Source organism: Lepus europaeus, chromosome 4 (assembly GCF_033115175.1).
Source record: "Lepus europaeus isolate LE1 chromosome 4, mLepTim1.pri, whole genome shotgun sequence".
Taxonomy (NCBI): domain Eukaryota; kingdom Metazoa; phylum Chordata; class Mammalia; order Lagomorpha; family Leporidae; genus Lepus; species Lepus europaeus.
In genome coordinates, this window is record NC_084830.1 from 2,662,106 (window position 1) to 2,688,661 (window position 26,556).

The 26,556-nt window shown below is 46.6% G+C and overlaps 1 protein-coding gene across 6 annotated transcripts in view; it reads left to right on the forward strand.

The window, feature by feature from the left end:
* The window catches only part of PTK2 (protein tyrosine kinase 2), a 299,153-nt gene that overhangs the window by 201,165 nt on the left and 71,432 nt on the right, over window positions 1-26,556 (forward strand). For all 6 annotated transcript variants that reach the window (XM_062187939.1, XM_062187942.1, XM_062187941.1 and 3 more), the window contains 6 exons: window positions 1,993-2,090; window positions 12,395-12,479; window positions 16,535-16,635; window positions 18,309-18,424; window positions 19,192-19,292; window positions 24,756-24,845. In XM_062187939.1, the coding sequence (XP_062043923.1) occupies window positions 1,993-2,090; window positions 12,395-12,479; window positions 16,535-16,635; window positions 18,309-18,424; window positions 19,192-19,292; window positions 24,756-24,845 (591 nt within the window). The remainder of the gene's footprint in view (window positions 1-1,992; window positions 2,091-12,394; window positions 12,480-16,534; window positions 16,636-18,308; window positions 18,425-19,191; window positions 19,293-24,755; window positions 24,846-26,556) is intronic.

Genomic DNA, 26,556 nt, shown 5'->3' on the forward strand with positions numbered 1-26,556 from the left:
TCCTGTGAGGCTGTCTGCTTGTTGATGGAGGATCTTGACGCTCCGGGTGTCAGAATGTGTGTCCAGGCCTCAGGTCTTGATCTGGGTGAGCCCTTACGAAGTCTCACTTACATGTAGCAATTACAACCTACCTTTTAAAGAGACCTCAGAAGTGGTAGGAATTTGAAATCTGAGTGTCTTGATTTCAAAAGAGCTATACATGTCTGTAAAAATAAATATATCTAATATTTTCTGTGCTACATAAATATTTTAAAGGATACTGTCATTTGGATTCTTCTGTATCTATTGAGAAGACATTATCAAAACACAGGGCAGCAGCAGTACCCTCAGACTGCCTGATTCTGTGCAGGCTGTGCCCCTCTCAGGGAGCTCCTTTAGGACCAGGAGACATGAACGGAAACGTAGGTGCAGTGTGATTGCCAGGAGAAATTTGGAAAAGTGTTTAACCTAAGTTAATGCTTTCACTAGCTGTTTAGACATTTGTACGTTCACGTAGAGAATCTGAAGTTGTATTTGTGTACTTGTTATTCATAGTTGAATAGTAAAAGTCCAACATAGCTAAGTTGTATACCAGCACCACCAAGATGAGTTACAGTATGGAATTCAGACATAGGAATTTAAAAACAGGAAGTAACATCAAGTTAACTTGTAGATATTTAGTTGTTACTTATACTTCTCTTTTTTATTTGATATGATATTTTATTTGATATAATATTTTATCATGTTTATGCTTAAAGTGTTTTTAAAAGTAAAGTTAATAAAATGTACTTTCCAAGTTTGTTATGTTAACCTATTGCTTTTAGTTATTTCTAAGCAAGGTCTTCAATTTTTCTCTCTCTTAAATGCAATACAGAAAGCTATGGAATAGATAAAGGTAACAGGATTCTCTTAAAATAACTGCATTTGCTTGCAATTGCAACCTGTGGAGTGATAACGGGATGTTTCTGTTTCAGTTAACTTGTATTTTTAAACTATTTGTCATTGGTTTACTCATACTGTTAAATCAATGAAATTGCTAGCTAAAGTGATTTTAAAGAGGAAAATGACTTATCTAAATTTGGGGTTGAATGATCGGTATGATTTTATAATTGGATAGCACAGAGGAATTATAAAATATTTGGCTCTTGGTTTATTCCACTGGTGATAACACTAATGGAGTACATATGGTTTGGGGTATAGGGTGAGTTTCTCACTGAAATAAACCAAAATACCAAGTAGTTAATTGAACTAAGATTCAACCTACTCAGTTCCTAGTGATTCTTTTTCTTCCCTTGTGCCTCAGCAGCCTGCTAAATGATTTCATATAAATTATCTTAATTTAATGTATTAACTTGAGGCACATGCTCTCTAAGGCAAAAAGTACTCACAGTTTATTATGCTGATACGTTTAACCTTGATTCCCCATCATCTAATTCTGAAATTAGTTTTTAGAAACTACCTCTTTAAACTCTTTTAGCTCTGTGAATAATATAGAGATAGGATTATAATGAAGTGGAAAACTCTTAAACGTTCTAAATATAGGTTCACTCATGACACATTTTACATTGCCTCCATATTATCAACTTCAATTACTTTAAAAATAATTGCTTTAAATAACTGTTTTAGCTTCATGTATTAATACCTAAGCTAATAGTTCTTAATAATTAAGCATACAATTTAGTAATTGGACCAATTATATAGAAAGCTACCAAATAGATATAAAATAAATCAGACTTCTTAGAACTCCTAAGAGCAACATGAAAAAATATCTGCTTTTAATAGAATTATCATTTTGGTAGTTTGTCCAATGCCAAAACTGATAAATGAATTCCTTCTGAATTACACGGTTTAAGAGAATTCCACGCTGGTTCAAGCATTTTCCTAGACTTGTGTACCTCAGATGAAGTGTTTCCTCTTGGGTGACAGTGAAATGAAAGTGTCAAGTGTGCATTTACTCCTGCATTGAGGCCACTGTGCTGTGGTGCTGACTGACATGTGGATCATGTTTTGCAGCCAGGGATTATGAAATTCAAAGAGACAGAATAGAACTTGGACGGTGTATTGGAGAAGGCCAGTTTGGAGATGTACATCAAGGAGTATATATGAGTCCAGTAAGTCCTTTAAGAACCTCCAAAATCCAGTCTGATTCTGACCGTTTGCATTTAAATTCCTCATTCGAAATCATGAATCCGTAGTTCTCGGGATTTTCAGTTATCTTCTATGAAGCTCATCCAATGTATCAACTTTGTGTATCTGTAAACCCCTCAGAATGAGAAGTTATCTCCTAAAGGGCTGAGTAGAACCCGGAATCCTGTGTTGTCAGTAATAGCCTGCAGTAGGTGACTGTTGATAATGAGATTACCAGAGTTGAGAAGTTAGCCAATGTTCACACTTGGCTGTGTTTTCAAGTGAAGAGTTTTAATTTACCCTCCAAGAGATTAAGTTTCAGTCTTTTTTTAAATTATATTTTTTAAAGATTTACTTACTTGAAAGGCAGAGTTACAGAGAGAGAGACACCTTCCATTCTCTGATTCACTCCCCAAATGACTACAATGGCCAGAGCTATGCCAGGCTGAAGCCAGGAGCCTGGGACTTCTTCTGGTCTCTCATGTGGGCGTAGTGGCCCAAGCACTTGGGCCATCTTCCGCTGCTTTCCCAGGTGCATTTGCAGAGAGCTGGATCAGAAGTGGAGCAGCCAGGACTCAAACTGGCGCCCATATGGGATGCCAGCAGTAGAGGCAGCTCCTTTACCCACTGCGCCATAATGCTGGTTCCAAACCTAAGTGTTCTAAAATTCCATGCCTTTCAGCGTGTTCACAGACGTTTGTAGCCACCCTTACTGTCAGTTTCAGAGCATTTTCTTGACTTCCTTGTACTCGGTAGCAGTTACCACCCATGCTGCCCTCCCCTTCGGCCCCTGGCAACCATTCATCTTCTCCCCGTCTCTGTCAGTTTATTCTGGACATGTTATTGAAATAGAATCGTGTCTTTGCGGCCTTCTGTGTCTGACTTCTCTCACTTAACACCGTACTTCAAGGGTCCTCCATGTGGGAGCGCGTAGCAGTTCTTCATTACTGTTTATTGCAAAACAGTATTAGCACAGCACCTCTTATCCGTTCATCAGTTAGTAGGTGTTTGGGTTGTTCCTACCTTTATGTTAATAAAATGCTACTGTGAGTTTTTGTGTGAATATATGTCTTCCATTCTCTTCTGTCTGTAGTTAGGGATAGAATTGCTCTGTCACATGGTAACCGTTCAGCGTTTTTGAGGAACTGCCAAAACTGATTTCCAGCTAGACTGTTTTACATTCCTAGCAGTGTGTATTAAAGTGCCACTCTCTGGGCCAGCGCTGTGGCATAGTGGGCTAAGCCTCCACCTGCGGCACCGGAAACCCATATGGATGCCAGTTCTTGTACTGGCTGTTCCTCTTCCGGTCCAGCTCTCTGCTGTGGCCTGGGAAAGCAGTTGAAGATGGCCCATGTGCTTGGAATCCTGTACCTACGTGGGAGACCAGGAGGAAGCTCCTGGATCCTGGCTTTGGATCAACCCCCCTCTGGCTATTGTGGCCATTTGGGGAGTGAACCAACGGATGGAAGACCTTTCTCTTTGTCTACAACTCTGCCTCTCAAATAAATAAATAAAATCTTTAAAATAAATAAAGAAGTGCCACTGTCTTTACTTTTTCAGCAACCTCTGATACTGTATGTCTTTTCTGGTTAGCTTAGGGGTTTTTTGTTGTTGTTTTATTTTATTTTATTTTTTTGAAAGAGTTATAGAGACAGAGGAGAGACACACAGAGAGAGATCTTCCTTTAGCTGATTCACTCCTCAAATGGCTGTCATGGCTGAGGTTGGACCAGGCCAGAGCCAGGAGCTTCCTCCAGGTCTCCCATGTGAGTGCAGGGGCCCAAGGACTTGGGCCATCTTCCACTGCTTTCCCAGACACATTATCAGGGAGCTAAGATCAGAAACAGAGCAGCAGGAACTCAAACCGGCACCCATATGAGATGCCAGCACTGTAGATGGCTGTTTAACCCATTGTGCCACAGCGCTGGCCCCGAAGTTAGGACTTTTACAGTGACCTTTTACAATAATAGTACATAATTCCTCAAGGACCTTTTTTATTTGAGAGGCAGAAAGTCAAGAGATACACCAAGAGAGAGTTCTTCCGATGCAGTCCACTGGTTCTTTCCCTGGATGCCTCAAACAGCTGATGCTGAGCCTGGGTCAGAACCACGAGCCTGGAGTGCAATCCAGGTCTCCCATGAAGGCGGCAAGAACCCAGGTAGCTGGGCCACCCCTACTGTCTCCCAGGAGCTACATTGGCAGGAAACAGGGGTCAGGATCCAGAGCCAGGTACTCTAATGTGGGATGTGGCTGTCTTAACCACTAGGCTAGAGGCCCCTTCCAAAACTTTCTAAATTAGGTTAATAACACTCATGCAGAGACAGCACTATTGAAGGTTCAGGGGCACAGATCATTGACCATTTTTCGATCCACTTTGGATATGCAAATTGTCAGTTTTTTCCGATAATGCCATATCTGTCTTTTTAAGTATCCTTTATGCATACCAAAATGAACATTACTTTTATAGCCAAAAGGAGAAGTTTAAAAGAAAATTAGACACAGCAGATAATTGCTACCACATAACTAACCAAATTAGAGATTTAGGTTTTTTTTTTTTTTTTAACCAATATATTTATTTGAAAGCCACGGTTACAGATAGAGAGAGAGACACAGAGAGAGAGAGAGAGAGAGATCTTCAATGTGCTGCACTCTAGATGGCCACAACGGCCAGAGCTGGGCCCTTCTAAAGCCAGGAGCTCCTTGGGAATCTTCCCTGAGGCCAGCTGCTGCTGCTTCCCCAGGCTCATTAGCAGAGAGCTGGACTGGAGGTGCAGGTGGAGCAGTTGGGACTGAAAGCAGCACCCATATGGGATGGCAGCATTGTAGGTGGCCCCGTAGATTCCGGTTCTTAGAGTTCTGGTTTGAAGGCTTTTACTCTTGTGCTTACATCAAGTTAGACAATTTGTTGCATGCTTTTAGCTACTGTTTACCCTTCCTCCAATTGTTTTTTCTCTGTGTTGTTTCTCATTCTGTTAACTCTTGCTTTTTAAGGAAAAATGTATTGCAGTGGTCACTCGATCTGCCCTTGGTGAAAGACCTAAATTTCCACCTGGCTGTGCCTGCCAAAAAATATAGGGAGAGGGGGCTTCTGTCTGCACGGCTGAAGTTGCAGCAGCTCAGCTCTGAGCCCCATGGCTCACATTGCTCACAGCCAGCATCCTGTAGCTCAGAGTGCAGTTCCTTGCTGGTGTCACTCATCATAGCAGGGCTGGTGGACTACATTTCATTCACTTTTTAAACATTCCATGTGTGTTGTGGAAGTGCTAGAGGATTTTATTTATTATTTTTCTCTTGTGAGAGAGGGAGGGAGGGATAGAGGCTGTGTCGACAGGCTCCTGTTGACGTGTGTACTCCTCAGATCTGGCCTGCAGTGGCCAGGGTCCGTCCAGAGCTGATGCTGATGCTGATGCTGGGAGCCAGGGTCTCGGTCTGGCCTCCCTCGTGGTCGGCAGGGACCCAGCTAGTTGAGCCAGCACTGTTGCCTGCCAGTTCTGCATTAGCGGGAAGCTGGAGTCGTTAGCGGAGCCCAGTACTGAGTCCAGGCATCCAGCGTGGAATGCCAGTGAGTGGTTTAACTGCTAGGCCAGCCTTCTGCCCTGAGGATTTGTCTGTAATATACATAACATAGCATTGGCTACATATTTATTAAATGAATCCCTACCCCTTGAAAAATACCAGGGCTCATATTTTGTGAATTATCTTTCTGATGTATATTGTATTGTATATATGTACATTGTGAGTGTGTGTTTCAGTGTGGGAATTCAGTTTTACAGTACAAAGCAGTTGTCATTTCTCTGGGTTCTTCCTGTGCCAGTGAATCCCTTTTCCAGAGGATGTCCTTGAGTATTCTGGTTTCATCATCGATTCTTAGTAATTACTTAACATGCACCTCAGCTTTCATTTCATGGGCAAGAACTTACGATCTGTTACTTTGTAATTCATTACAATTTCTTCCACAGTTATTTCTCAGTTCCCCACTGTGTGACAACAGCTGTTTTCTAGCAGTGGAGCCATAATGGAGAAAAGAGGCGAAGCTCCATGTCACATAGCCTGGGTGCTAAGGGGACAGTCAAGAGCAAATTCCCTGAATAAGTGCTCTTGGGAAAAGCAGCCTGGGCCCGGGGTGGGCAGGCGCTCTTTCCTGTGGAGTGGTCAGAGAGACCTCTGACAAGGTGAGGTTTGAGCAGAGTCCTAGAGCAAGGCGGAGAGTGAGCTGTGCGCATTCCCGTGAGGAAACCATTCCACACAGAAAGGACAGGCCAGCAGGCCAGGTGGGGGCCGTGTGACTGTCTCAGGGTCCGGGAGGCAGACAGCCAAAGGAGCCGAGCCAGGAAGGCCACTGTGGGTGTCAGGCGTTGAACCCCATCCAAAGAGTCATTTGTCTTTATTAGGCAAGTTATCAGGGTTATTTTTAAAATAATCTATTACCTGTTATCAATTCACAACCTAATCATTCATCTGTTTCTTAGGCATAGGAGCACAGGGGGAATAGTTTCATTGAACTTTTTTTTTTTTTTTTTAATTTTATTCTTCACCTGAAATGATCTGTTTTAAATGCTCATTAATGTAACTGGCTGAACAAATCCATTTCAATGGATACTCAATATCCCACATAGTTAAGTCACTTCAACACAGCCTCATGACAACTCCCACACCAAAACAGTACTTTATTTTGTAAATTTTGACCCATTATCACTCCCAAGTTATGTTTTTTATCAGCTGTCAAGTGTACAAGGTGAAGATAAGTTTTACTTAGATGGGGCTGCACCTGGAAAATAAATTTCTTAAAACTCCATATACACGCTTCAAAACTGCTGGGTCCCAAGTCCATCTATGAACTCCAGAGCTGCCAGTATCACGGTGCAGCATATTAAAGCTACGCTATCTGAATAGCTTATTAATTATGCATAAATCAGGTCAAGCAATGTGTCAACCTGTAACAGACTGTGCACTCTAACTGAACATGGCAAAATATTCATTCTTTTGAACTTTACATCATCATTTGATGTCAAACAAAGTTTCATTGAACTTTGATAAGATTCTTTATTCCCAAGTATTTCCTGTATTTGACAGAAAATATTAAAACTCAGATTTTAAGCAGTTACCAGATTAGTAAGTTTTTGTTTACGAGGGGAAGGTAAAGCCCTTTTACGTGTTCTGCTCCTGCTTGCTTTGAACTGACTCATTTTCCCACAGTCCAGTCTCTGACCCACCCTCTACCAACTTGGCATCTTCAGACCTCCGCTGTCCAGCCTGGGGACACTAGCCCAGGCCGTGCTCCACAGACTCAGCCTGAGCTCTGTTCTGCTCGTGCGCGGCCTTTGTGGACTTGCTCTCTGTGACATCTCCACTCACCATTCTATCTGGAATGGGGCCTTTGGAGAGTTGGACTTTGCTGGCATTTCTTGGCTAGTCTTCCTAAAGCACTGTGTTCGCTTGGTATGTGTTGTTACTCAGATCTCCTGAAAAATTGGAATTTGAAGTCACTTATACAATATGCCAACTATATAGTTTTTTGTATGTTTATTAAATCTGAGTAAGAGATATTTAGATAGATGGAACTTTAGATAGAACTGGTCCTAAAGAAGTGTGCAGTCCGGTGAGAGAAGATGAGAGCAGCTCATTCCAGGCAGTTGTTCTGTGCTGGTCTGTAATTCCAGGAATGCTGCAAACTCAGACATGTGGTGAATGGGCATTCTCTGCTTCGTTCTCATTCCGTGTGAGCCAGGCAGTCTGTCCTCCAGGGCCCACATCCACCATTACCCCTGAGACCCTGCCTTGAGCAGCTGGCCGTGCTCACGGCCATTGCCCCCGGAGGCCCTGCTGTGCACGGCTGGCACTCGGTCACACTGCCTCTAGGAGTTTCGAATGGGAACACAGGCTCCAGTTCTGTGTCACAGTTGTACCATTTACCTCTTGTTTAAAAATATTTTATTTCCTGAAATCATACAGTATGTACAATGAGTGTGACACCCAAAATACACATTAAGATAAATTTTTAAAATATGTCACAGCTAACTTGTTAATGAGAATCTGCATTTGAGACAGAAATATTGATAGCATTCATTGATTCTTTTTTTTTTTTTTTTGACAGGCAGAGTGGACAGTGAGAGAGAGAGAGAGAGAAAGGTCTTCCTTTTTGCCGTTGGTTCACCCTCCAATGGCCGCTGCGGTCGGCATGCTGCTGCTAGCGCACCGCGCTGATCCGATGGCAGGAGCCAGGTGCTTCTCCTGGTCTCCCATGAGGTGCAGGGCCCAAGCACTTGGCCCATCCTCCACTGCCTTCCCGGGCCCTAGCAGAGAGCTGGCCTGGAAGAGGGGCAACCGGGACAGGATCGGTGCCCCGACCGGGACTAGAACCCGGTGTGCCGGCGCCGCAAGGCGGAGGATTAGCCTGTTAAGCCACGGCGCCGGCCAGCATTCATTGATTCTATAAATCTTCATTGATCTCGGACTATGGGTGGCAGGGGCCCATGCACTTGGGCCCTCTTCCTCTGCTTTCCCAAGCACATTAGCAGGAAGTTGGATCGGAAAGTAGCAGCCTTTACTCAAACTGGTACTTACGAGATGCCAGTGTTGCAGGAGGCTGTTTAACCTGCTGTGCCATGATACTAGCCCTGAGTTTAAAAAAAAAAAAAAAAGATTGATTTTATTTGAAAGGCAAATGGGGCCAGCACTGTGGCGCAGTGGGTTAACGCCCTGGCCTGAAGCACCTGCATCCCATATGGGCGCCGGTTCTAGTCCCAACTGCTCCACTTCTGATCCAGCTCTCTGCTATGGCCTGGGAAGGCAGTAGAAGATGGCCCAAATCCTTGGGCCCCTGCACCCACATGGGAGACCAGGAAGAAGCTCCTGCTCCTGGCTTCGGATCAGTGCAGCTCCGGCTTTTGCGGCCAACTGGGGTGTGAATCATCAATGGAAAAACCTCTCTCTCTCCCTCCCTCCCTCCCTCCCTCTCTCCCTCTCTCCCTCTCTCCCTCTCTCCCTCTCTCCCTCTCTCCCTCTCCCTCTCCCTCTCCCTCTCCCTCTCCCTTTCTTCTCTCTGTGTAACTCTGACTTTCAAATAAATAAATACATCTTGAAAAGTAAGGAAGGAGGCCGGCGCCGTGGCTCAACAGGCTAATCTTCCACCTTGCGGCGCCAGCACACCAGGTTCTAGTCCCGGTTGGGGCGCCGGATTCTATCCCAGTTGCCCCTCTTCCAGGCCAGCTCTCTGCTAGGGCCTGGGAAGGCAGTGGAGGATGGGCCAAGTGCTTGGGCCCTGCACCTCATGGGAGACCAGGAGAAGCACCTGGCTCCTGCCTTCGGATCAGCGAGATGCGCCGGCCACAGCAGCCATTGGAGGGTGAACCAACGGCAAAAAGGAAGACCTTTCTCTCTCTCTCTCTCTCACTGTCCACTCTGCCTGTCAAAAAAAAAAAAAAAAAAAAAGGAAGGCAGGCAAAGTCACAATAAAAGATAAATAATAAAAAAAAGATAAATAAAAAAAATAAAAATAAAATACTGTTTTACTGCCTAAATGGCCACAGCAGTTAGGACTGGGCCAGGCTGAAGCCAGGAGCCTGAGTCTCCATGCAGGTCTTCCATGTGGGTGACAGGGACCCAACTATTTGGGCCATCTGCTGCTGCCTTCCCAGGTGCATTAACAGGGAGCTGGATCAGAAGTGAAGCAGCCAGGTCTAGAACCATCATTCAGATGGGATGCCAGCATCACAGACAGCAGCTTAACCCACTGCATCCTGACGCTGGACCTGAGACATCAATTATAAGGAATTGATGTTTATGGTTATGGAGGCTGCCAAGGCCCAGGATCTGTGTTTGGCAAGCCTGGAACCACAGGAGAGCCACAGGTTCAAGTCTGGAAGGCAGGAGAAAAGCCATGGCTCCAGCCTGCCCACATGGGAAGGGCAGTGTGCTCACTCAGCACGATGACTCTAAGTGAGGAGCTCACCCAGAGTCCACCTTACGGGGACAGCCAGGACAGTGTTGGGCCACGTGTCTGAGCACCTCGTTGCCTAATGAAGTGGGCATGTAAATTCACCCTGTGGTCGGACACCAGGAGTTCCATCCTATTCATATAAAATTTAAAGTAGCTTTTCTATATGTATATTGAGGCAAGGAGTAGATAAATCTGGCTGAAAGGAAATATCAGGATTAGAGATACTGATTTGAAATTCTGTGTACCAGGGTACTTCAAAATGTTCACGTTAAGTGGAATTTAAAAGATAAGTTTAATATGATTGTAAAAAAAAAAAAAAAACTGAATCGCATACATAGTTTTTTCATAATACAGAATTTCCATGGAGATTTTGTTATCAGTGGTACATGAGCTCCTTGTCACTGCAGGAGTTAACTGACACTGGAGGTGGGCCCTGGCCTGAGCCCTGGGCATTCCACATTGAGGAGATGAGAATGTCTTCCCTGATGTCAGTCTCTCCTAACTATGGCCGATACTTTTACAGTTTCACCGCGGGTGCCCTATCGAGCCAGATCTTGGGACAAGTGGTAGCCCCGTCCTGACTGAATGGGTACTGTGGTACCAAGCGGCTGCCACTGCCAGTACTGCCTGTCACAACCATGAGTTGTTCCCATTTACAGAAGGAGCCGGATGCCTCCTTGTGAGTTAACTTCGGGCAGCCACATAGCTTTTCCCTGCAGTGTGTATCCTGTACGATGCTTGCGTTTGTTCTGAAGAATACGATAGCAGTGATGCATCTAGCCACACGAGGTGCTAAGCAGTGAAGTGTTCAAAACCTGTGGGGTGAACTAAAGACAGAGATGATCCTGCTGGAGATGGAACGGCTCAGTGCTCCTCACCCCTGTCTGATGCTAACACCACTTGGCCACTCCCAGAGAAAGAAGAGGGGGAGCACAGGAGAAAGAGGGCAAGAGTGGAACACTCGCACCCTGCAGTGTCGTCTTCTCCCTCTGAGCTCCGGGAGACTCGGAGTCGCAGCCTAGCCTCAGTCGAGGTTCTGTGTTTCTGAAGCCTTTGCAACTCCTTTCTTTCTCTCTCTCTCTCTCTCTCTCTCTCTCTCTTAAAATCTTTTATGCTTCCTTTCCTCGTTTTCTGCCTCCATAGAAGACTGGCGTGCCTTGCAAAACACGAGGGCTCTGGCCAGCGTACGGAAGCTCGAGCAGCTGCCAGCCAGCATTCCCTGTGGCGTCCTGTTGATCTGCTCTGAATGGCTTCTTACATGCCATTTCTAAAACCTTTCAGGTCCCAGCACAGTCCATTTTCGTGGCTTTTCCTGCCTTGCTGGTCGCCCTCCTTCCTGGTCTCCTTTGTCATCGCCCCCTCTTCCTGCCAAGCTCCAAAGCAGGCTCGTGGCCTCTCTGTCGTCTTGGGTGACTTGGCTTTTCCCATGGGCTGTTCTTCCCGATTTCAGCTCAGACTTCTTTCTGCACTGCAGTCTCAGAATCTGCTGCTCATTCCGCCCGTGGGATTTGGGTATCTCAGTGACATTTCAAGTCTGACACAGAGCTTCTGACCTTCCCCTTCAACTTGCTGGTTTCTCTGGCCCAAACCCACTCATCAGGAACCACGTGTGTCCCATTTCAGAGCATGTCCCAAATCCCAGCCCTTCTCCCTACCTCCTGTGCTGCCATGCCTGTTCCATCCACCCTCGTCTGTCAGCTGGGTTGCTGCAAAAGCTGCCCGCAGAGCTCCCCGTGCCTACGCCTGTTTCACTGCAGCCTCCCACGGACCACAGCCAGAGTTCCTCACAGCAGGTCAGGCCCTGATACTCCTCTGCCCAGTCCCGTCCTGGCTCCTCAGCCAGCTAGATTTCAAGCTGCCTCTTTGTACTGGCATGCGGGACCCCCGTAGTCCTCTGGCCTTCTCACACTGCACAAGCACACATTGCCTTCCCACTCCTGTCCTCCAGGTCTCTGCCTACGTCTGTCCCCCGTCCCCATCACCCCTTACTTTCTCACGTGTTAGGTAATTGACAGTGTCAGCTGTCCGTGTCCTTGGCCAGGATGTGAGCTTGACCGGACCTCTGGTGGTCACTGATTATCAAAAGTGCCTGCCATGAAGCAGATATATTCAAAGACCCTTTGTGGATAGATATATAAACAAGTAGCTTCCAACATGTTACATACATGTCCATCTTTCTCTGTGGGTTTTAAGTATTCCTCTCAATCTTTCAGGATTTTGGAGTCCTGATACTGTCTGGTCCAGAGTTCATATAGTCTCAAAGAAACAAATTTTCATGAATGTACCCATTGATTATTCTAGAGAACCTTTGTCCGTGTGTGTGTGTGATTCTGTAATTTTCCTAACACAGGAGAATCCAGCTTTGGCGGTTGCAATTAAAACATGTAAAAACTGTACCTCGGACAGCGTGAGAGAGAAATTTCTTCAAGAAGCCTGTAAGTTTCTAGAATTTCTGTGGAACTCCATTTGATTTTTCATCTTTGAAATCAAAATGTCTCTGAAGAAGTAAGAAAAATAACACTTTGACCTTTATGAGACAACTACATATGGTACTAGTGTGCTTTGCAAATCGTCTAAGTTTGCACAGGCACGTCTTGACATTTTCCCAGGTAAATCATGGTGTTTTACGTATACGGATAGATTTGCTTTCCCTTTATACTTTGATGCCTGTACCATGAAGCATCTTTGTACTGGAATTGGTGGACATGTATAAATGGTCCTAGTCCCAATCCTACCAGTCCCTGGGAATACAGAGGTGAGTGAGACCAGTTCTTCCTGCCCTGCTGGAGCTCACAGACAACTGAGGGAATAAGGACTCTGGTCCTAGGCCAACTACAGTACCAGAAATACCCATTCAAAAGGAGACCTCAGAAGAGAACGCCCCGAGTTAACTCCAGGTACTTTAGCTCATAGTGATCCCTGCACTGCCGTCTCCCTGGCTCCTGGTTTGTGTACTCCAAGAAGCAGCTGTCATGGGTTAGTTGAATGCGATGATGTCTTCTCTCCTCACTGTACATGCTGGAGAACAAGGCTGTGTGTGCCCTCTTATACCCATGATGCTCTTCCCACCTGGCCTCAAGCAGTGAGGCTTCTGCTCTCTGGGGGCCTCGGCGTAGATGTCAGTTCCTTGCAGGGCCCTTTTCTGAGCCCACAGTCAGAGGAGGCTCCCCTCTGTATTTCTGTTACAAGTCAGCCTTCTTTCCCTACCCCAGCACCATATTAAACACAGTGTCTACTAATGACAGTGGCACTGAGCCCCACACACAAGGGCTGCCTGCTCTGCCCATCCCTGCACACCCAGGGCCAGTAGCATGCTGAGCACTCAGTAGACCTGTTGTCACTAGGCGTCCTTTATTACATGACATCAGATGAATGCCTTCCACTGAGCCTAACAGTTCAGTAGATCTTACTATCACACAGAAGGTCATGTTGTGACTTCATCAGTTAAGTCCTAACTGTATTTTCAGTCCTGTTCCTGGATCTGACTCAAGTGTAAGACAAAGCCTGGTCAGTGCCTTGTTTGTGTTTATCCTTTTAAGCTGTAGTTATTTGGAAGGCAGAGTGACAGAGGGAGCAACAGAGAAAGAAAGAAATCTTGCACCCACTGTCCGTAACAGCTAGGACTGGGCCAGCCTGAAGCCAGGAGCAAGGAACTCCATCCAGGTTTCCCATGTTTGAGCAAGGACCCAAGCACTTGGGCCATCTTCTGCTCCTTCCAAGACATGTTAGCAGGGACCTGGGTCAGACTCCAAGGAGCCAGTACTCCAAATGGCACGCTGATTCGGCGTCTCTAGTGGCAGCTTAAACTGTTACGCCATAAAACCTGCCCCACTTCCAATGCTGTTTCTACAAAGCATGTAGGTTCAAAAAACACAGACCTCAGCAGTGATCCGTACCTGTCTGCTGCCATACCATTGGTGGGATTCTTGTATGTTATGTGTTTTCAGAAATGCAAGTTTTAAAAATCATTACCTTCTACAGTTATTCTGAATAGCTACTGTATTGTTATTTTGTAGGATTCTGGAATCATCAATACAGAACCAATTATATAGTAGGAGTAGTTAGGTCAGACTAAGCTTATTTTGTTCTTTAAGGCTTAATCAGCTACAATTTCAGGTAAGTGTGATTTAGTATATCTGAACTTCTAGACTTTCACAGTCTGTGCACAAGAGAGGCAGTATCGCCTCGAAGTGGCCTGCTTTGGGGACGGTCAGGCTTTTTCTGTAAGGGGCGATGCAGTGAGTACCTCTGGCTCTGCAGGCCGTACAGTCTGCTGTGCTGTGCTGTGGAGACACCCATGGGCAGGATCAAAGGAGAGAGCAGACTGTGCCAGTAAGACTTCATGTCCAGAAGCAGGTGGCCAGCGCTGGACTCAGCCTTCTCTAGACAGGAGCAGGTTAAGCTGCCACACCTGGTGCTCATGCTTCCACTGGATAGTTCTCTGTGACCATGAGACTTCTCTTAGCACTCTGATGGTATTTTTAGTAATCCTTTCAGAGGAAATATAAAATATCTGACCACATCAAACTAAACACAAAACTAAAAAATATCACTAATAGTAAATTGAAAATAAAGGTAAATATATTGGGGGCCTGATGTTTATCACAGTATGCTTAAGCAGTGAATCTGACAAATGAAATTAATTATTTTATTTTGATTTTTTGTGCTGGGTATTTACATTTTTCCTCTTTAAAAAAAAATTTATTTATTTGAAAAGCAGAGTTAGAGAGATATCTCTGTCTGCTGATTCACTTTAGAAACAGCCCAGACAGCCAGAGCTGGGCTAGGCCCCTGGAATTCTGTCAAGGCCTCCTGTGTGGGTGCAGGAGCCCAAGCACTCGGGCCATCTTCTCCTGCTTTCCCAGACACATTAGCCAGGTGCTGGATTGTAAGTGAAGCAGCCGAGACACAAATGGCACCTGTATGGGCTGCTGGTGTTACAGACGGTGGCTGAACCTGCTGAGCCACAACGCCAGCCCCACTGTTTTTCCTTTTGGTTTAAAGAAAACCTGGCAGGCCTATTCTTAGTAGGAGGGGAAGTGTAACAAAGAAGCAGGAAAATCAAGGGTTAGGGGTTTGAGGTGAGTGAAGGAGACAGGTGGTCTTTGGGAGCTGATGGTTCTGTGGTGCCCAGAACGAGGGCAGAGACAGCTACTTCCAGGCTCATCTCACAGGGTTCCATGCTTGAAATGGGCGTCTCTGACATAGATCCACGCAGCAGCAGTGAGCCTTGCAGGCTGTATAGTCTAGAGAAGACACCGGAAGAGTGAGAGTGTGGTCCTCAGGTTTCCCAACTGTCCCCCCCCCCCCCAGGAGAATTAGCAAGAAAAAATGTAAAATAAAGTAATAATGTTATTAATTAGTCAGGAGCCAGTATGATTTACACTGATGTCAAGGGAGAATTCCATACACGTAAAGGGGAGAAGAAATTCTGCAGTGAATTTTAAAGTGCAAAAATGTCTTAGTTTGCTCACACATAGCTGCGTTGCGTTCTCACGGATAAGGATGAGTATGCACTGTTGGCAGTTTGTCACAGCTTAGGAGGTGTGAGGTGAATGAGTGAGCTAGGAGGAGGACCGGTGGTTTGTCACAGTATTCCTTGACGTCGTTTTATAACCCGACGATCACCTTACGTGTTGAGGACAGGAAGAGGAGCTCTCTGCTGTTAGTCCCTGTGTGGCGTGATGACTTTTCCCACTTCAGTGGTCTGTGAAACCAGGAACCTTTGGAACCACTGCTTAGATCACCTTTAAAGTCGCTTCAATGTTGAGGTCCTGTGTTTCTGTGAAGGTTGCCCCATATCTTACCAGTGCTTACATCTTAGCCCTGATACAAGAAGTTGTATTTACACCCAGCACCACAGAGAGATGCCCTCCTTGAGAACAGTACAGAACCGGAGACACACAGGCAGCATAAGACGCTTCTGTACGTGGTGGTCCTCACCACCGAACCAGAACTCGTCATCTTTAAGGCCCTGAAAGCATCCAGGCCATGGTGCTGTATGCAGACCTGCTTAGGGTCAAGCTGCAAACGTCTTGAGCTAGCCTCATGGACGTAGGGGACAGGCCCAGTCACTGAGGTCCCTGCACTCCAGGATGCTCCTCCTCTGGCTTCCTTCCCTGCAGCGTACCAGTTGATGGAACACTGCCTAGTAAGTGCGTTACACACTCCACCTTTATCCGATCCCCAGAGGAAGCTGAGAACACCAGCCCAAAGTCCAGTTTGACCATAGTGGGAAACTTCTCTTAACCCTTTATTCACATCATGATCTCCCCTGGGAAATTGCTGAAGAGTCTGCTCTACCGGTTATCTTGTGCCTCACCAATGTGATGTGCCTTTTGTGCTAATTTATGCCAGTTTAGAACTGGCTGACGGAATTGAGTTCAGAGTTCCCATACCCTCAGCTTTGGACGTCGATTGAACTAATATTGAGAATGCGAGAATGCGGAAACTTTTCCAAAGAGTAACTGTGGCCAACCTTTCTCCCTAGTAACCATGCGTCAGTTTGACCATCCTCATATTGTGAAGCTCATTGGAGTCATCACAGAGAATCCCGTCTGGATAATCATGGAGCTGTGCACACTGGGAGAGGTATTGTGATCGCAGACCTCGCCTTCCCTCTGGGCACGGCCGCGCCAGCAGCCTCCTGCTTCAGAGTGCTGTGGCATGCAGCTGGTGTGGGATGTCTGCCTAAGGGAAAAGGGCACAGTGTGCTGCTTGTGGTTCCCGGAGAGGTCTGCTTTGGGATGTGTGTTGTGCTTGTGGTCACTGAGAATGGTTGTAGGTGTCTTTATCATTAAATTCCCGTATACCCTCCTCACTCAACGCCTCCAGGACCAGTGTCCCTCAGGACTGAGTGGACACTGCTTTTTTCTCTCTGGGCCAGCATCTAAAGAACTAGCCCAATGGTTTCAGGATGAAAGAAGCGATGTTGGTGGAGTTTGGGCTAATTAGTTAAATCTAACCAGTTCTTAATCTTTTGAGAATTCACTTTGTAATATATTCCAGTCACAGTGTCTTTGGAATAGTGAGTAAGAGTTTGCAAAGCCCTCTCTGACTGTCTCCACTGGTAGGAACTCTTAGTGCAGCATCATCCCCTGGAATCTGGGTGGAAATGTGCCCTGGTGCCTCGCCCCCACCTGCTGAGTCAGACCTCCAGGCCAGAGACATCCCGGCTCCTCTGCCCTGCACCTCCAAGCCAGATGGAGTGTGGAGTGTCTGTGTATTTTGTTCACAGTATTTTTCTACATTTGCTTTTGGAAAGTTGGCTTATTCTTCTGGTTTGAAAACCCATTGCTAAATGTTTTTCCTTTGTTGAGTTATTTTTGTAGAATTAGGGTATTGATAAATTCAAGTCTCTCTCTCTTTTTTTTTTTTTTTTTTTTTTTTTTTTTGCCATGTTAGCATTGAGCTTGAGGTGTCAGTGGTGGAAGGGACAAACGAGCCCAGTGGGATAGGTACCTGGCATGTGCTGTGTTACGGTTCTGCACCTAAACCTTCACTGTGGGGGGAACTACGCTTTCTCGTCCTCCTCCTTCAATTACCTCACTCCCCTCCCAGAGACACAGTGAGGCTTGGAGGGGAAATAAACTGACTATGATTAGATATGAAGCTAACCTGAATGGCAGCTAGATCTTTTTGTTTTGTAGCTGTTATTATCTAGCAATACTTTTTAAAAAATGTTTATTTGAAAAACAGTGACACACAGAGAGAGAATTCTTTATTTCTCTAGTTAACTTTCCAAATGCTCACAACAACCAGAGCATTTGGAGCCAGGTCCAGGGTGAGAGTGGGAAGTCCAGGTGTCCTTCATGGATGACAGTAGCCCAAGGACTTGGGCCCTCATCTGCTGCCCACTAGGGTGCGCGTCAGCAGGGAGCTGGGTGGGGAGTGGAGGTGTGACTCCACGCCTGGGGTCTGCTGAGGGCGTGGGCACCCACGTGGCCGCTTGCCCTGTGCACCTCAGTCCCCCCGGCAGCAGGACTTCACACTATGCTTTTACTCGCTCTCTTGAAGCCTGTTTTTCCTGTAATTTTTCAAGAAATTTGTCTGTAAAGATTCTAATTTTACACTAGGATTTCAAATAAAGTAAGATATCTATAATTTCTGAATTAAAATGTTCCATTATTACACTTTTTTGTTTTGAGAGAATTAAAGACATTCTACTGTAAAAATGCGTTTCAGACGGCTAGCATTGTTGATTGTAGCTGTCACTTCTTTCCTGTTTCTAATTCTCTTCTCTGTTTTGGACGTCGTTCCCGAAGCTGCGGTCATTTCTGCAAGTAAGGAAATTCAGTCTGGATCTGGCATCCTTGATCCTGTATGCTTATCAGCTTAGCACAGCTCTTGCATATCTTGAGAGCAAAAGGTTTGTGCACAGGTAAGGTTCAGTCAAAGCTGTTGTGAAGTGGGTAGACAAAAAGCAAGGGAGGAGGGTTCCCTCCTATCCCAGAGGACCCCTTTGTGCTACGTGAAGCTACCATGCAGTCACTGGAGAGTCATGCTGTGCCACACCTACTAGAGGGAAGGCCCATGGCTTGCTGACTCTCAGGAGACTTGCTCCTTGTACAAATGCTGTCAAGAACCTGTACCTCCCCAGAGCAGAGATGGTCCCTGGATTCTCCAGGACACCACAGTGTTGTTCACGAGTGACATCTGTTGGTGGTCTGTGGAATTTCTGTTACTGGTGTATGCAGCCGTGGTTTGAATATAAGTGAAGGAACTTAAAATTTGTTTGCCAAGTAGAATGTGTTGGGATTAGTGTTTTGTTACCCAGTGCTAAAACAGACTACATCAGCAAAATAATTCGCAGGTCTTTAGAAGATAACTTACTTTACTCAATGAGATCTCTTTAATAGTTAGCAAGTTGGAACCCACTTGCGTGTCGCTAGCCATCAGTTAATGAAATTGAAAATATGATTTTTACAAAAACTAGTAAGTATTTTTACTAGAGAATGTTTTACCATCATTAAAATCATCACATTAATAGTATGCATTAATGAGTAAATATTTGCCGAAAGGAATACATACGAGGTAAGAAAATACACACATTTTCCAAAACTAGAGTAGACCTGTTTGTGTCGCATATAAGCTGTCCTTCAAGTACCTGTCAGTGTGGTCTCAATTCACGAATTCTTCCCTGTGCAGGGACATTGCTGCGCGGAATGTTCTAGTGTCCTCAAACGACTGTGTGAAATTAGGAGACTTCGGGCTGTCCCGATACATGGAAGACAGTACTTACTACAAAGGTGAGCGGCAGCTACTCCTGAGCTGCATGCATCTGTAGTTCTGTAAGAAGTCTGTGCTGACGGGTTTTCCCGAGGGGTGACATGCAGGTGGCCCCTCAGCACATGGTTCTGGGGCAGTCGGAGATCCTCCACACATCCTCACTCCAGGTTATCTCAACATGGATCTTGAAACACAGAACCACACAACTTCTGGGGAAAAAAATTCAGGGGTAAATCTTTGGGATCCAGGGCTGGCAAAGGGTCCTTAGACTTGACATCAAAAACGAAGGAAAGAAAATAATAAATTGGACATGAAGATTAACTTTTGTTCTACAAAGACTGTGTGACTAGCCTTTCATTGCTGTAACAGACCAGCAGAGGCAGCTCCCTTCAGGAGGAGGAAAGGTTGGTCAGGACTCACTGTGGCTGGGCGTCTGGTGGGAGCAGTGAGTGGCAGTGGTGGAGCATGCTCAGGAGGGCGCAGCACTGCTTCCAGAGCCAGCCTCTGGTGAGGAGCGCCACCTCCTGAGGTCACACCCCCGTGGCCCAAGAACTCCCACCAAGCCCGCCTCCCAAACACCATCATTGGACTGAACATCTGCCCCGTAGCACCATTCATGACACATTGGGGGTTTAAACAGCTTCGTGAGTTTGGAGGGTAAAGAACATTCAGTTTATGGCAGAACCTGTTAAAAAGATGAAATGCAATGGAGCAGGAAGAAATATTTGCCAACCACATTTGTGACAAAGGACAGGTTGCTAGAACATAGAACTCTGGACATTAAAGAAAACAAAGAATACACTAAGGAAATGAGCAAAAGAGAAGAAGAGAGATTTCACCAAACATTGTATATGTGTGGCCAGTAAGCACATGAAGCTGTTTAGTGTTGTTTTTTAAAGATTTATTTATTTATTTGAAAATCAGAGTTACAGAGAGAGTGAGAAAAAGAGAACTCTTCCATCTACTGGTTCACTCCGCAGATGATCCCAGCAGCCAGCGCTGGACCAGGCTGCAGCCAGGAGCCAGGAGCTATCTGGGTCTCCCATGTGGGTGCAGGGACCCAAGCACTTGGGCCGTCCTCCACTGCTTTTTTCAGGCTGCCAGCAGGAAACTGGATTGGAAGTGGAAGAGCTGGGACTCGAACCAGCACACGTACAGTGTGCCTGCATTGCAGGCGGCAGCAGTACCCGCCACGCCACAACACTGGGCCCCTGATGTTCCGTGTTTTCATTCATTAGAAATATGCAAGGCCGGCGCCACGGCTCACTAGGCTAATCCTCCGCCTTGCGGCGCCAGCACACCAGGTTCTAGTCCCGGTCGGGGCGCCGGATTCTATCCTGGTTGCCCCTCTTCCAGGCCAGCTCTCTGCTATGGCCCGGGGAAGGCAGTGGAGGATGGCCCAAGTGCTTGGGCCCTGCACCCGCATTGGAGACCAGGAGAAGCACCTGGCTCCTGGCTTTGGATCAGTGAGATGTGCCAGCCGCAGCAGTCATTGGAGGGTGAACCAACGGCAAAAAGGAAGACCTTTCTCTCTGTCTCTCTCTCACTATCCACTCTGCCTTTCAAAAAAAAAAAAAAGCTTAAAAAAAAGAAATATGCAAACTAGGACCACAGTGAAATAACTTCACACACCCATCAGAACATCTGAAATAAAAAATAGTGACAGCACCCAGCGTTGGCAAAGAGGTGAAGTCGTAAACTGCTAGTGGAATTGGAAAATGCTAGAGTCACTCTGGAAACGGGCTTGGCAGATTCTTTTTATTTTCCCCCCGACAGGCAGAGTTAGTGAGAGAGAGACAGAGAGAAAGGTCTTCCTTCCGTTGGTTCACCCAGCAAATGGCCGCTGATCCAAAGCCAGGAGCCAGGTGCTTTTCCTGGTCTCCCATGCGGGTGCAGGGCCCAAGCACTTGGGCCATCCTCCACTGTACTCCCGGGCCACAGCAGAGAGCTGGACTGGAAGAGGAGCAACCGGGACAGAATCCGGTGCCCAAACCGGGACTAGAACCCGGGGTGCCGGTGCCTCAGGTGGAGGATTAGGCTAGTGAGCCGTGGCGCCAGTCACCAGATTCTTTTAAAATTAAAAATACAGCTACTCTGCAAAGTAGCATTTGCACTACTGGGCATCAGTCTCAGGTAAAGAAAACTTGTAGCTGCACAAAAACTGCTCCTGGGTGTCAATTACCATTTTCTCTATAATGGCCAAAAATTGTGATCAGCCCATGGATCTTTGGGTCATAGGCACGGTTAACACCTGAGAGCAGGTGGAGGGGTACACTGACTCCTGGTGAGGAGTTCTGACCTGTAAATATCTGGTCTGCTTTCTCCAACACCTTTTGTTTCTCTCCCTCTCCCCCTCTCTCCCTCTCCGTCTTCCCCTCCCTCTCTACCTCCCTCTCCCTCTCCCTCTCCCTCTCCCTCTCTCCTTCTCTTCCTCTCTTTCTCTCTTTCTCTCTCTCTCTCTCCCTCTCCCTCCATCTCTCCCTCTCTCCCCCTCCCTCTCCATCTCTCCCCTTCCCTCTCCATCTTCCCTTCCCTCTCCCTCTCTCCCTTTCCCACTCCCCTTTCTCTCTCTCTCTGTCCCTTTCAGATAAAATGAAAATAAATTTTTAAAAAATCAAATACTATGCCTCAAATCTAGACATTAATTAAAAAGAAAAGGGATCAAGTCATTTTTTACTGTTTTGAAATGCATCTCATATCCAGGTCAAATCTTGACTATCCAAGTATTGGAATACCAGTAAAGAGCTAGATTCTAGGTAGAAGTATCAAGATTTTCTATCATCTAGAAAATATTTAAATTGTGATGTTAACAAATTCACACAAATATTACCATCTCAGAAAGGTCAGTAAGTATACATTCCTTAGACTTTGGAAAAGCAAGTCCTGAAAATCAGTCAGTTCTGAAAGTCAGGGCCGGCCTTGTGGTGCAGCAGATAAAGCCACTACCTGCAGTGCTGGCATTCCATATGGCACTGGTTCATGTTCCCACTGCTCCACTTCCAATCCAGCTCTCTGCTAATGGCCCAGGGAGGCAGTGGAGGATGGCCCAAGTGCTTGGGCCCCAGCCACTTACATGGGAGACCTAGAAGAAGCTCCTGACTTCAGCCTGGCCCAGTCCTGGCCATTGTGGCCATCTAGGGAGTGAACCAGCAGATGAAAGATTCTCTCTGTCTCTGTATGTCTTCCTCCCGCTGTAATTCTTTCAAACAAATAAATCTTAAAAAAAAAAAATCTGGGCCGGCGCCACGGCTCACTAGGCTAATCCTCCGCCTTGCGGCGCCGGCACACCGGGTTCTAGTCCCGGTCGGGGCACCGATCCTGTCCCGGTTGCCCCTCTTCCAGGCCAGCTCTCTGCTGTGGCCAGGGAGTGCAGTGGAGGATGGCCCAAGTGCTTGGGCCCTGCACCCCATGGGAGACCAGGAGAAGCACCTGGCTCCTGCCATTGGATCGGCACGGTGCGCCGGCAGCAGCGTGCCAACCGCGGCGGCCATTGGAGGGTGAACCAACGGCAAAGGAAGACCTTCCTCTCTGTCACTCTCTCTCATTGTCCACTCTGTCAAAAAAAAAAAAAATCTGAAAGTCTACAGAGGCGGCCCATTGCCTGCTGCAAGGCGTCCAGACACCGGACAGCCGGCTGAGCTCGGCCAGCCCTCCTCAGAGCCCTTTGAGTCAGGCCCTGCTTGTGCCCTGCCCCTCCCCACACCGCCTGCAGCCCTCTCGAGTATCCTCTCGGTTACTGCTTCTGCTCTTTGTCCGGTGCGTCGGCACCCATTGGGTACCTGTTTCACAAACACATTTTGAGTATACAGGTTGAGCAGCCCTAATCCAAAAAACTGCAGTCTGAAACACATCTGGTCTCAGGCATTTCATTTAAGGGATACTGAACCTGGACTTAGGTTTCCTTTTGTCTTTTTAATTCATGTGTTTACTTGGAAGGCTCCCATCCACTGGTTCACTCCCCTGAATGCCCACGACAGCCAGGGCTGAGGGCTGGGCTGGGCTGAGAGAAGCTAGGAGTCAGGGAGTCAGTCTGTGTCTCCTACATGGGTAACAAGGATCCACCTTTTGCCTCCCTGCGTCCACATTAGCACGAACCTGGAATCAGGAGCAGAGCTGGGACTTCGACCCAGATTCTCAGATGTGAGATGGGGGAGTCCCAGCCAGCATCCCAACCGCCAGGCCAAATGCCTGTCCCTGTACTTCTGTTTTATAGTGAGAATTCCTTGAGGAAGAGCACCTGGGCTGTTCATCTGCAGAACTCAGCAGTTGAAGGACTGTTCAGTTAGGCTGTGAATAGTTTGCCTTTAGTGTGTAAAAGAAAGTTTTAGGCCTCTATAGAGGGGTGATTCCAGTATTTCCTTAAAAAGTAGCCTTTCTGGGTGGGCATTTGGCATAGTGGTAACCTGCCATTTGGCGTGCATGGGTTTGAGTCCTAGTTCTGCTTCCTGTTCCAGATTGCTCATGCACACCTCGAGCAGCAGCAGGTGTGAAGGGTCCCTCCTACCCATGTGGGAGACTGGGATGCAGTTCCAGGCTTCTGGCTTCAGCTGGCTCAGCCTGACTGTTGCAGGCATTTGGGGAGTGGGCCAGTGCATAGATCTGTATCTCTGTCTGTCTCTTTCTGGTGCGTGTGTGTGTCTGCCTTTCAAATAAGAATAAATAATGCTTGTTAAAAGAAGAAGCCTTTTTTATTGTCTCCCTTTTCTGGTCTTCAGATACTGATGAAGATATAGTTAACCCTGATTATGCATGGGTTCCATATTTACTAAAATTTGTTTTTAGCCCCTGAAATTAGTGCTTGGTACTTTTGTAATCATTCGGGGACATGTACAGCACAGCAGAAAAATTATCTCTACCGCACAAGTTGCCAAGTGAGATCCAGCCATGGGGCATTCTCCCTCGTGTCTCAGCGAGGGGCAGGGCAGCAGAAGAGTATTTGATTCCTCACTCTGTCAGCGGGGCAGCCTCAGGCCAGACACTTAACCTGTCTGAGCCTCATTTTATGAAGGAGATACAGCCTGCAGGAATGGGATGTTCAGGGTCTAGGATGGTAGTCTGTGTGGGATACGTGTACTGTGTACATAGCTGCAGTGGGAGCATTGGTTCCGTGCTCATGACAGCTTTATGGAACGGTAGCCTGCACCAGGGAGATTCGAGGATCTGGCCCCTGGTGGACGGGAAGGGGACGGGGGCTCAGTGTAGCCCCACATAATGGAGCTGCAGGCCGACTCCTCTGCTTTCCCAGGGTTCACTCTGCCCGTGCAGAAGGCAGAACATGAGTGTTGAGTCCCCTGGCCCCAGTCCAACCACCTGGCACCCTCCATGACATGAGACACCCAGGAAAGCACAAAGGATTCTCCCAGCCATGTGGCGAGCACGTGCTTCAAATAGAGCTTTTATTTTGATACTGAAACATCTCAGCTAACTCTTCTAGTCTTCAGCGGGTGGCAGGGAAAATTTATTTTCTAACATTAATCTTCTAGCTTCCAAAGGAAAATTGCCTATTAAGTGGATGGCACCAGAGTCCATCAATTTTCGACGTTTTACCTCAGCTAGTGACGTATGGATGTTTGGTGAGTATTTTTTAAAGCTTGGTGTTTTTTAACAAATGTATTTCTTGTATCCTACAGAGTGACTAAGCACTGTCTCTTTCAGAGTGCGTAGCTGGTCTGCCTCCCCCAGCCCATCTCCTTCGCCGCACTTCTCCGGCCTCCTCTGATGGTGTTAGAGCGCACTTGGGTCTTGTGCTCCAGCCTCCGGCCGTGTGTTCCGCTGTTCTGGGCTCCCCCTGTGTTTCCGTCTTTCGTGCTCCTCTCTCCTTGGCCGTCTGGTTCAGTCCTTTAGTGTCAGTGACTTTGAGTAGTGAACCTGTGTTCCTGGCTCTGTGACAGCCCTTTCTCAGAGTATCTTGAGTTGTGCCTCATCACTTTATCCTAGAATTGGACCTCCTGGCTTGGTGGTTTACCCGCTGTCTTTTTTAGCATCTGCTTCTCTGCTGTCTGCTTTGTCCCCCCTGCTTGCTGTAGCTGGGTGTCCTCCTCTCTCTGTGTGTGGACTTCGGTGGAAGTGTGGCTCTAGCTCGCTTCATCCATGTTTCAGAATGGTGTACTCTCTAATATGGGAGATGTGTCTGCTTGTCCCCATCTCTACTGTCAAACACCTTGCCTGGAACCCCTTATTCTTCGACTGCTTCTCCAGCTGAAATCTTGTCCAACCTTCAAGGTTCACCTGAAACATGCCCTCTTCCAGGAGGCCTGTGCCGCAGGACTAGAGGGGAGCTCGCTTTCTCTGCGTTCCCTGCTCTCCTCTGCGTGTTGGTCTTGGGTGCGTGTTCTCTCTGCTGGATTAGAAACCTGGTGTGTCGAGAGACAGCTTTGGAGTTTATCTTCCTCTTTTCTCCTGTAAATAAAAATAACTTTGTATTTTAAGTATTCTTGTGTTTGTGTGCTGTTGGTTTTTAGTAACCATTCAGTGCTCCAACTGATAATCAGGTACAGGAGATAACTTTCCTGTAATACGAGAAGTACCAATGAGAAAAGACTTTGGAGCCCTTTTGATGTGGTTTTAAATCCAAGGCTTTGCTTATTAGCTGTGTAGCCTACAAGGCAAGAAACTTGCACTCTCAAGAAAACTCCGTGCCTCAGAGATGCTGAGATGTCGACTCCGTTTCCAGGGACACGGCCAGCGCAGCTGTGTCTCTGCAGATGACTTTGGTCAGGGTGTGTTTTATGTAGCTGTCCTTGCTTGCACTACTGTGCACTGTAACTGTTCTGTTCATTTGGTTACTCTAATGTCCAGATGACTTGAATAGAGCTCTTTGGGTAAGAATAAAATTTAAAATTCTAAGAGTAAGAAAAGATTACATCGTAATGTAGTTGACAGTATTCCCCACCCCACCTCTGTCACGTAAAATAAGTTTCCTGTAGCTGGCTTCATGCTAATAAAATTCTGCATGTGAAGACATGTGAGGCTGTTGTGAGGACTGAGGTAACGTGAGTTTGATAAAAAGGGTGCCATGGGTATATTAAGTTCTCAAGAAATGATAACCGGTGTTATTAATAGTACTAACAATACTGGGATTTCTGTCTCAAAGCATTATTTTTGTCAGAGACTCTGCCTTAAAAGTGTTGGATTTCTGACCAGTTTCAGAATCTGAGTTGTACAGATGTGTTGATGTGGCTTGTGTTCCTTGAAGCAGATAGCACTCCGGGTGCTGCACATAGAAAACAAAGCCACAGTCTCTCTCATCGAGGCACTGGTTGTGCAACGTGAGTCTGACGCTAG